This window comes from Muntiacus reevesi, chromosome 9, assembly GCF_963930625.1.
Source record: "Muntiacus reevesi chromosome 9, mMunRee1.1, whole genome shotgun sequence".
NCBI lineage: Eukaryota > Metazoa > Chordata > Mammalia > Artiodactyla > Cervidae > Muntiacus > Muntiacus reevesi.
This window is the reverse complement of record NC_089257.1, coordinates 49,214,822-49,226,483: the sequence shown is the minus strand read 5'-3', so window position 1 is coordinate 49,226,483 and position 11,662 is coordinate 49,214,822. Positions and strand designations below refer to the sequence as shown.

The 11,662-nt window shown below is 34.7% G+C and overlaps 1 protein-coding gene across 1 annotated transcript in view; it reads right to left on the bottom strand.

Moving 5' to 3' along the window:
- Window positions 1-1,046: 1,046 nt before the first annotated feature.
- The window catches only part of IPO7 (importin 7), a 46,641-nt gene continuing 36,025 nt past the window's right edge, over window positions 1,047-11,662 (bottom strand). The window contains exons 17-25 of the mRNA XM_065943780.1: window positions 11,452-11,518; window positions 11,246-11,371; window positions 10,693-10,790; window positions 8,664-8,759; window positions 7,999-8,219; window positions 7,694-7,899; window positions 6,735-6,941; window positions 4,895-5,011; window positions 1,047-4,064 (exon numbers count right to left, since the gene is read on the bottom strand). Of these exons, the coding sequence (XP_065799852.1) occupies window positions 3,967-4,064; window positions 4,895-5,011; window positions 6,735-6,941; window positions 7,694-7,899; window positions 7,999-8,219; window positions 8,664-8,759; window positions 10,693-10,790; window positions 11,246-11,371; window positions 11,452-11,518 (1,236 nt within the window). The 3' untranslated portion in view covers window positions 1,047-3,966. The remainder of the gene's footprint in view (window positions 4,065-4,894; window positions 5,012-6,734; window positions 6,942-7,693; window positions 7,900-7,998; window positions 8,220-8,663; window positions 8,760-10,692; window positions 10,791-11,245; window positions 11,372-11,451; window positions 11,519-11,662) is intronic.

Sequence of the window (11,662 nt, the reverse complement as noted above, 5' to 3'; positions counted from 1 at the left end):
CGATGGCTCAGTGAAGAACCTGCCAACCAAGTGGCAGACTTCAATTCCTGTGTTGGGAAGATCCGCTGGAGAAGGAAATGACAGCCACTGCACGGCAGTATGCTTTCCTGGGAACTATTGACTGAGGAGCCTGACAGGTTACAGTCCATGGGGTGGCAAGAGTCTAACACAATTTAGTGACTAAACAATACTATAAATGTAATTTTCTTAATTTCACTGCTGCTGTATAGAAATACAACTGATTTTCTGTATATTAATCTTATGCCTTGCAAACAAGTCATTAGCTCTTTATGTGTGGATTCTTCAGGGTTTTCTGTGACATGAGTCATCTGAGAATACATTTCACTTCTTCCTTTCCCACTGGATGTCTTATTTCTTCCTGCCTAACTGCCCTGGCTAAACCGTTATTGAAAGATTAAAGGCAAAAGGAGAGGATGAAATGGTTAGATAGCATCACTGACTCAATGGAAATGAATTTGAGCAAACTTGGGGAGAAAGTGGACGACAGAGGAGCCTAGCATTCTGCAGATCATGGGGTCAGAGTCGGACACAGTAGCACCTCGACAACAATGAACAAAATCCTATATGCAATGCTAAAAAGAAGTGGCAACAGGAGGCATTTTTGATCTTAGGGGGAAGGGTTTTTACTCTTTCATTATTAAGTCTATTCGTTTTAGCCTTTCTTTGAGATTGAGGAAATTCCTTTTAGAGTTTATTAAAAGGATGTTAAAAGGAACTTTTAAAAAAGACTCTGGTAGGAAGCACTTAAATGTAGGATTCAGATACCAAGTATAATTGACAAATTTCTATCTATCACCTGTGCTTTTAAAAAAAACTAGAGGGGGAATTACCTCTCAAAAAGTTACTTAAAAGATATTTCTCTCATAGTAACAAAATTCTGGATTTCTAGCTGTATATCTAGTTTCCATTTGTAAAAACCAAAGTAAAGTGCTATTATTGCAAGGGTGGCCAACCTCATCAACTGTAAAACTCAACTTCAGAAGCGATCAACATTCACCAAAACTTAAAATTACATAGACCAGAACTGACATTTTTATAACCAAGGTTTTAATGTAGTTTTAGGTCATTTATTTCACAAACATTTATGGAATGCTTACTATGCTTAAGTCATTGTGCTAGATCCTCCCAAAGACATGGTGTATATTAATATAATTCCTAATAACTTTTCCTAAATGCTTGCTTCAGGGACTATATCTGGGACTGAACACAGCCATATGCTATGGTATGGCCACCCCTGCTCTACACTCTGGTCTCTTCCAGAGGTGAACGTAGCAGTCATTATCCTGGTAAGACATGTAGATTAGTAATCACCATTCTGTTACCTGCAGAGAAACAGATTAACATCTTTTATTTAATACTGATAAATGAATAGCTTTTATAAAAATGGATGGCTTAGGTTTACAAAAAACTGAAGATTTTATACTAATGTCAGCCATTAAAAAAGACATACTGAAACCCAAACGAAATCAGAATTAACTTGTATAAATTAAAAAATAAGTTATAGATTAGTGAAACTGTGGGAAACTCTGTATGTTAAAGAAATAAATAAAATCCACATGCAACTAATTACAAGTTTATAAATACTACTCTCAAAAAGTTATCTAAAATCCTATAACCTTATTTAAAAACACTGATACATTATCAAGATTCATAATCTATAAGAAACTCTAATTTGATGTTATATTTAAGGAAATACTGAAAATAACCGAGGTATATTTGGTGCATTAGAAACTACCATTTGAACAATATTTAATATTAAATATAGTTTAATTTTAAGGTCTTTCATTTCAGTCAAAACTTCATAAATGTAGATTAGTTTGGATTGTATGACAGAGGAGACAATAAAACTTGATCTCAAAGACATACCAATACATTTTCTTGAAACAAAACCTCAGCAACCGAGAATTTTCATACTGTGCATGGGAATAACTAAAACCTTTATTAATATGGTTTCCAATAACAATGTGAAAATTGAAATTATCAATTCAAAGAGCAGTGAAACTTGAAATTTAAAAAAGTAGACTAGATATTAGGTAGGGGATAAAAGGTAAAGGAAGACGAAAATGTTTAATACTATTCAACACTTCCCCTCTGTACATAATGTTGCATATATACAACTACTCCATTTTAATTTTATGACTTTTATATAATAATGAAATCCCCTGAAGCAACCTAGAGTTTACAGATGGTGTTCAACTCGGGGCGAAAAAGTAGAAACACACTTGATTAACAATTTTCACCCACACATTTCAGACAAACATTTTTTTCTTTTTTTGCCAAAATTTTCATAGTAAATTCATAAATATAGGAAATACTTTCACTCCTTCAGTGTTAAAATAGAAAACCAAACAATGCCAACGGTAGTGGCTTAATTACTGGCATACAAGAAAAACACAACACCAATGGGTTTTCATTATGCATTTTAAATAATATGTGCATTTGTTTCATTTTTACATTTACAAATTTTCTAGTCTGTTATAGACAACAGCACTCAATAGTTTTTAATCCATTGAGATGTTGCTTTCAATTTGAAATATTGTGTATACTGTATATAAAAAAATAACCCAATGTATGACTCATCTGACAGATGTTCAAGATCAATAAAAGCTTATTTTTGAACATGCAGTTAGAAGAGAGGGAAGCTAGCCAACCTCTCCACGTTGTCTTGTTGCTGGCTTGTTTTTGCAGTGGTATCAACAGTGGTTTTTGGAGGGAACCCTGTGCCTTCAGCCTATCAGATACCAGCATCAACAAGAGGGGCAGAGGAGATGGGAAAGGGAGGTGGGCAGGTGTTAAATGTCAGTTTTAAAAGTGTGCATTTCCTATTCTTTCTAGTTATAGGATAAAAATAGATCGAGGAAAAAATTTCTAATTAGAAAAAAACTGCAATCAAATCAAGACATAAGAGCCGAATTAAGTTCTTTTAATAGATTGCATATATAGATGTTTAGTCATACTCTTTGATCAACTCTTTAAGAGTAGAACTTTATATCCAATTTACATGCTTTCAAATATCACCTTTCCTCTTTGTTACAGTAAGGTCTTGTACCCAAATATCCACTTGTACACTGAGAGCTTTAAGAAAAAAACAGGACACAGAGGGAGTTGCCATTTTTAGCAGCAATGAAATATCACTAACCCCTTTTAACATACCGAATTCAAGTCACTATCAGAGGTGAGTGCACCACAAAGTCACCAGGTACAAAATCGCTAATTCATTTTTAAATTAATAAGTTGAAATTACCCCTGCCCCCCACCCCATTACATCCCATCTTTTTATAAACAGCAAACATTTTGCTATTTTATACATAGGCTAGCAGGCTTGTTTCAATATGAAAGTGCTAATTCATTTACAGATTTTCTTTTTAATCAGTTATGTAGTGCTACAATAAATGTCCAATAATCTACATAGGAACAATCTTTGATGAATGAAAATGATGAAGATTGAATAAGGCTATCGATTACCTTATCTTATTTACATATAAAGAATAGATACTCAATGGTGAAGGAGAGACAGAAATCGGACAAATACTCATAGGTGTAAAAATTACATCTACCTTTGAGCTTATACTGTAAATGAGACATTTTAAATAGTCCTGTAGCCCATGCCTATTTTTTCCTCAGAAAAAGAAAAGCTGCCTTCATGACATCCCCTCCTGTTGTAGATTTCCACAGTGTCACTTGAACTTTCAGTCAAATCCTTACTTTCTTCAAAAAATAAAGAAAATACTCCCTAGCCCCCAAGTTACCTCCCTCCCCGGCCAAAATCCCTCTGGTTTCATTTTCAGTGCCAAGTTGCATGATCAAGTCCCACCTTCTGGGGTTTCTTTGTCCATCTATTGATCAATTAGTTTATAGTAGATAACATGAACCAGTTCTGGAACCGCTACTAGGAGGAACACAAGCTCTTCACTACAATCACACTGCAGGAAGGAAAGTGGTAACTCAATTCATCCCTGGTGCCGGGCCTCCAAAATTGAAAGAACTTGGCACGACTGGAGCACTGAATTTGTATCCTCCATGTTTCTCAATCATTTTGGATTCTAGAAAAACAAGTAAACATTTGGTAGAGCAATCGATCAGCTTACTACTTTGCAGAGTAGAAGGAACTAACAAACTATAGAAATCATCCCTGAAAGTTCAGATAGTAACAACAGCTAACCACCAACATTAGCCAGGAAGTTCCAAACTTTGGTCTCTGTTCTCCCTCCATATGTAAAGAAGAGAAGTGTGTAATATGTAGAGAAGATGAACTCTGTTGTATGCTATAGACTTCTCAGCCAATTTTCACTTCCCATTGTTTAAAAAGAAAAATTCTTAAATACCCTATTTTGAGTCAAATACTGAATCAATAGGATCCAATTCCAAAGGTAGTAACAGCTACTGAATTTACTGCAAGCAAATTCAAATATAAATACATCAGAAAGGAGGTATAAATACTTCCTTTTTTATAAGGAGGACCCTCTCTGAATATAAAACTAGTCTGACTCACAGTTATTAAGACCTACAAAACTGTTAGAATGTGTATTACCTAAAATATCCTATATTGAAACGGCATTTATATATTGTTAAGCATGAAATGTTCACTGATAAAAAGAAATGTGTGTCTTTAATATACCTTTAAGAAACTGCAGTTTTCAGAGTTTTCCACTATCAAACCAGCTCCATGAGATTTAACAACCTTATTATAGCTTTCAACTACACTTAAAATCAAGAAATTGTGGCCAAAACCAAAATTCTTTATCTCATTCCTACAGATTAGTGAATTTCTTATCACTTCCAACAACTGTAGCTCTTACATAATTTTAAATCACTTAATTTAAATTTTAAAGCTGTATCAAAGTTATTAATTAAAGAGGGTCAATTAACATACCATGGGCTGCTCTTCTTTGATCGGCTAGAGTTGCTATATCTTGTAACTGTTTTCTTTGTTCTTCATTAAGACCATGAGTCAGAGCCTGATACCACACAGGATTACGATTTTGTATAGCTATCAAAAAGGAAACCAGATAAAAAAGGGCAATAAGAGTCCTGGTAGTTGTCTACTATTCTGTTCCCTCTACTCTACCTCCAGTACTGAAATTCTGATCTAGTTTATATTTTCCCAATAATTACCTACAGTATTTTAAACTGTTTGTGAGAAAAACATACAGGGGAAAAATTTCTGGTTTACCATTATGCCTCAAAAACCAAATCACGCTCAAAATCCTCAACTTTAGTAAATAAGAACTTAAAGAGCCTAAATCAGTTGTTATCTAACAAGTAACAAAGTAGGGAAACTAAAAATAAAGTTAACTCAAACTCCTTAGAAGATTCCTAGTTAAAGCAACTTAAAAACGGACACATTCCCACATTCTGGATACAATTTTCAAATTCCTACATTAAAACACAAAACCCGGAAACCTCAAAAAAGAGATGAATGGTACAAAATAAATTCTTATTTTTTTCTGCATTTCTTATTCAAAAATCTTTCTTAAATATATGTAGTCTTTCCATAGAAAGGTACTCTGCAGTACTTAAAAATACTCACATATTTTTATATTATAGTCTAAATAATGGTCAAACACAACCCGTAAGAAGGAATAACAAAACTTATGTCACAAGACCAGGTGTGAAAAATCTCATTGTTTAATGAAAACACACACTAGATAAGCTGACAGACAATGGTAACAAGTCTAACTATATACGCCTGTGTTTCAATTAGCTACAGAAAGGGGGGTGTGTGTGTGTGGTGAGTGAGTGAGAGAAAATGTTCTCTATAAAGGCTTTCCACAAAATAAAAATTTTTTACAGAGTAATTCCCAAGAATGAAAACTGATTTCCTCATGATCTTCTACTTCTACTGTACTGCCTTTACTGTGCATGAGCCTTCTATTATAAACCATTCTTTAGGAATTAACATGTGTTTAAGTATACAAAATACAAGTCAAGGACAAAAGCCAGTCAGTTCTTGGCACTTCAATCAATTTTAACAGCCTGCCACATAGCCCCAAAACAATTACTTGCATTTCCGCTCCCGCAACCTTGCATCAAAATTGCTTTGTCGTGGGCTTGGAGGATTAATGCTTTGCTTATCAGAGAATTTGTCCTACATCAAAATTAATAATGCATAGGAATGATAAAATAGCAAAGTAGTTAACTGGAAGGAAAGGAGGTTCAAATATAGTGTCAATTTAAATTTCTTAAGCTAGGTTAAAGAACACTGATGTTGTGTTTTGTTGAAATCCAAGTAAATGATGATCAAAACCAAAAACTGGCACCTAGTAGTCTATAGCCACACACTGTGAAGCAGGAGAAAAGAATAAAGATTCCCAAGACTATACATGTAAACAAAAAAGGTCAAATTCTCAGATAGGTAAGCACAGGCTTAGCCAGGGGGAGAAATACACACAAATACATGAACAGAAGAAACATAAGGGTAGATACTTCTGGGAAAACCTGGGAGGCTACAATGAAGTATACAATTTTCCTATGATGTGCCTATTTCAGAATTATGATCTAAATAAAAGTAAAATCACAGGATGAGGAAAATACTCTGATCTCTAAGGAGAAGTAACTTTGGGTACTTTGCCTAACAATCCTAAACCATGTTCTAGTTTGGGTTTGATATACCCCAATCTCTTCTTTAGGGGGCAGACATAAAGAAGAACAGTTTGATTCAGGAAAATGGATCATATGAAACTATCTGAATTACATAGAACAAGTAAACTTACTCTGAAATATAGCTTTAAATATCTGATATTCATCAACAGGGTTATCTTCATCATCAATGATTGTGGAATAGCCTTCCAGGGCAGTTTCTTCAGCATCATCTTCTTCCCAATCTTCCTCATCTCCATCTTCACCCGCTTGCTTAGCCAGAATCTCCAAATATTCTTGTCCATCTTCATCAATATCATCTTCATCACTGCCCAGTTCCTCTGCCAAGTCATAAAAAGGTGCTCTTGTTAACTCTGAAATATTCTGTTACTCATTATAACTCACTGACAATGATCACTGTTGGAAAATCACAACTGAATAAATAGAAGGGAGAGATCCAGGAATTGGTGTTTAAATACATGTTCGGCAATAAGTAGAAAAAAAGATTCTCACAGAAAGCTAACCACAACTGTTAATAATCTAGATTCTAGTACTCTAATATTATATATAGATTCTAAAGTTAGGAAATGGACTGAATGAGAACCAGCATTTGGCATGCTCTGAACCTTATGGTATTTACCAAACCAAATAAATACTAATAGCAAAGCAACAGTTTGTTATTTCCACAGGAATACCTTTTACAAGATTTTTTTTTTTAAAGGCTGGCTATGATAATATAGGATAAAAGACAAAAATGGCAATTATCATTTTGGAACCATTACAATAACTTAAACAACATCTATTTTTAATCTTGTGGTCTGTAGTGTCTCACAGGTGAAATGTATTAGATGTTCACAAACACTAAAAACCCCAAACCAAAAATCATTTTTACCTAGAACTGCTTTATGTAATGGAGATACAGCTGCAAGTTCTGCCCTCATGGACCTAACACTCTAGAGAGTCTATGAATGAATGAACATGTAAATATTTGGCTATAATCCCACATTTCATTAGAATAAGGGTTAAAGGAATAAGTCCAGTGATATTTCTAACTAGGTAGTAAGACTAGCTTCCTACATTGCAAATCCCTTACCCGTTTCATCATCATCTTCAGCTTCATCGTCATCATCACTGTCATTCTCGTGTTCTGCATGGCAGGCATAAGCTCTTTTTAATCCATTAAATAAAAGAATAAAAGCTGGCAAAATCTGTCCAGAAACCTGATTTAAAACTTGTGGTATTTGTTCCATATCAATAAGAGCACATAGGCCCAGAACACACATCTTTCTGTCATGAAGCCTGAAAAAATAAAATAAATATTTTCTTCCTTTCCTTAAAAAAATTTTGCAGAGTTTCTCACAAAGTTATATAAACAAAGACCCAGTACATGTCACTTACCCCAAGAAACAATCAACATCATTAAGCCACTGTGTAATAAAATGGTTTGTAACTGGTTCAACATTATTAGGGAAGCGAAGATTTTCTAAGGTATTGAGAAGTAGGTGTGGATTATAATACAAAGCTGCAATGGCAACTTGCAGGCACATTGTTCGAAGTTCACTTGTCTTCACCTCTCTTGTCAGCCTCTCTAAAGCTGCTTCCACAAATAAGGGAATACACTATAGAGAAAAATAGCAAAACATTTCAAAACTGTCAGTAATAGCAGGCATTAACTATCCTACCCATATTAATTTTCTGGTTTCCTCAACCAAACCCTATTTCATTAAATGATTCAATAATTTTTACTGTTGAAGCATTTCAGTGGGAAATTCAATTTTAGAGAAAAACCAGTCTTCACTGAGATATGAGAGCCCCACCACAACAGCAATCATGGATTCAAAATACTCCTACTGACTGACCTTATTGTAGTAGTCATTTTGTATATTTCCACACATATTAAATATATGATCACTATTAAATATTGGTTAAATTTTAAACAATTTTAACATGTTATCTTGGTGTCATAATAAACAATATTATAACAAATGCCCCAAAACAAAAAGCGGAGGGAAAAAATTCCCTCTCTGAATCCTCCAACCTGAATCATTAATGGCTTCACTGACCTGGTCAATGCCACGCCCTTTGCACTGCAGAATGATAACCTCTAGCAATTTTGCTGCATGACACTCTGCATCTTCTCCCGCAACTCCTGTAAGAACCTGATCAACACAAAATATAAACTGCAAGGAGGCATCTCAAAACATTTAAATCGGTTTGTAACTGTTGAAGTATTTAAGATAGTCTTATGAATAAATATGAGTGATTGCACAGACTACAGTCTAAAGAACTGTAAGGATTTGGAGTTGTCTGTAAAACTGGTCTAAATAATTCAAAGGACCTCCCCCCGTGCCATTCCGGACTGTAACAAGTTGACAACCACTATGCCTAAAAAAAAGAAAAAAAAAATACTGGCAATGGACTGTGAGATGAGCAGGATGAAAAGGCAGTCTGCTGATGGCAGAAGTTGTCCCCAGAGAAGAAATAAAAGCATGTAATTCACACGCTCATTAGCACTAGAGGAATCAAAGGGTTAAGGATAAGTGTTTTAGGAGTGTAGGTGGCATAGCTATCTCTGTTCCTAGAACATCAACATAAACAATTAGCAATAAATAACAACATAACTAGATGATTATTCTGTGACTAAGTGTTCAGAAAGGATGAGGATGACAAACACAACTAAAAATTTCCTGGAGAAAAATCATTTTTTAATGTCTGGTTTTAAACAGACTGAGAGCTCTCAACAAATAATGTAAGGAACTCATGTTACCAATTACACTGACTCGATAATAAAGGACCCCAATCAATCATTTTATCTCCTACTTCTTAAGAGGAAAAAAAAAGCAACATTCACCATGTATATGTATCTTATGATTTTCCAAAAATGGCCTAGTACTTTTGACTTTTTAAAAATGAACCTTCAGATTTTACAATCTTGTTATTTACTAATACTGTACAGCTACCATAAAGCCACAGCCTCCAAGTAGTTCCTTTCTTTTTTTCTTTTCCTTACTGAAGTAGTTGATTTACAATGTTGTATTCATTCCTGGTGGAGAAGGCAATGGCAACCCACTCCAGTACTCTTGCCTGGAAAATCCCATGGACGGAGGAGCCTGGTGGGCTGTAGTCCATGGGGTCACTAAGAGTCGGACACGACTGAGTGACTTCACTTTCATTTTTCACTTTTATGCACTGGAGAAGGAAATGGCAACCCACTCCAGTGTACTTGCCTGGAGAATCCCAGGGACGGGGGAGCCTCGTGGGCTGCCGTCTATGGGGTTGCATAGAGCCGGACACGACTGAAGCGACTTAGCAGCAGCAGCAGCATTCGTTTCTGGTATAGAGCAAAGTTGATTCACTTATACATACGTATGGTTTAGTTGCTAAGTCGTGTCCAACTCTTTGCAACCCCATGGACTGTAGCCTGTCAGGCTCCTCTGTCCATGAGATTTTCCAGGCAAGAATACTGGAGTGGGTTGCCATTTCCTTCTCCAGGAGATCTTCCCCACCCAGGGATCAAACCTGGGTTTTCTGCATTGCAGGCAGATTCTTTACCAACTGAGCTACCAGGGAAGTCATACATACATATACATGTTCTTTTTCATATTATTTTCCATTATGGTTTATTATTTATTTGAACGTCAGTAGGAGCTTGTTGTTTATTAATTTTATATACAGTAGTTTGTATCTGTTAATCCCAATCTCATAATTTATACCCTCCCCTCCCACTTTGGTAACCATTAGTTTGTTTTCTGTATCTTTGAGTCTGAGAATGTTCTTTATGAAACATCACTAATCATTTCTGGTCTTTTCTTCTTTTGATTCAAAACTTAGCAGAGAATAAGCTAAGGTAAGGTCCAGGCACTAAAATCAAGAAACGTAGTTCTAATTAAATACCAGAAGGTAGACATAAATACTTGTCAAAGTCATCAATGAGAGATCTAGGAAGCAAAGCCATTTTGTTGATGACTTTAAATAACCCTTATGTCAAACTCATATGATATCATGTTTACCATAATGTAGTATCATGTCTATTCACAATTTTGTACTTTTTATAGCACAAGCCTCACATGTTCTTGTATTAGGGTGACCTACCTTTTTGCACATACTGTATATCATTTCAAGGTACTTGGTATCAGATAGAAGTGTGTCTGTATCAACTGTTACGTAATTATGAAGCAGAGGCATCATATCTGTATTAATAAAAAGTGTAAGTTAAATATCTCTACTAATATAAATGCTGTGTTTCTGAAAAATCTAAGAAAAAGAAGCAAGTCTGAACGCTTTGTCCCTAACATTCACTTTTAATTATTCACTTGTAATTAAATGTAAAAATGAGCCTATTATTAAAGTACATTCCTTCATATGTAGTAAACATAAAGAGTATGTTAAAGATTATACAAAGAAGACTAACAGGAAACAGGAACTTAAGAATATGTGTTTTAAAGAAAAAAATCTCAAGTGATAACTAAATCAAAATGTATAATGGAAATCAATGCTAGGGTCATCTTTGAGCATTAATTACTACTGATAACTTATCCAAACAAGGAAGCACTTAAGAATATGCAAAACTTTGTGTTCAAGTGATATACTAAAACTGAATACAAACAGGGGGAACCCTAAGTATTTCTATGATGATTTGACTTACCTGTAAAGTAATCAAAACCATCTTGCTGAAAAACCTCAAATACCAGAGGTAGTAACTGCCACATCTGTGGAGACACTTGTTGACATGTCAAACTGTGTGCTAAAGAGAAGATCTCCTCATAGAATTCTGAAAGAGAATACCAAGTCATTAGGACAATGCTTGCTCATATGAAATAGGATATTCTCAGAACAATCAGAGGTACCTACCTAAGACATGCTGCTGTAAAACAGTTCCAATGACCTGTAAGCAGATTCCTTCAAGCTGCTGGGTTATCTAAAAGAGAAGAAAAAAATCATATGGAATTGCAGCACACTGAATGAATTATTAAATAATATATAATAATTCAGTGCTTATAAATATAAAGTCAATATTTTTAACAAATTATTTTAAGCCTTTGTTTCAAAATGGAGTTTCAAT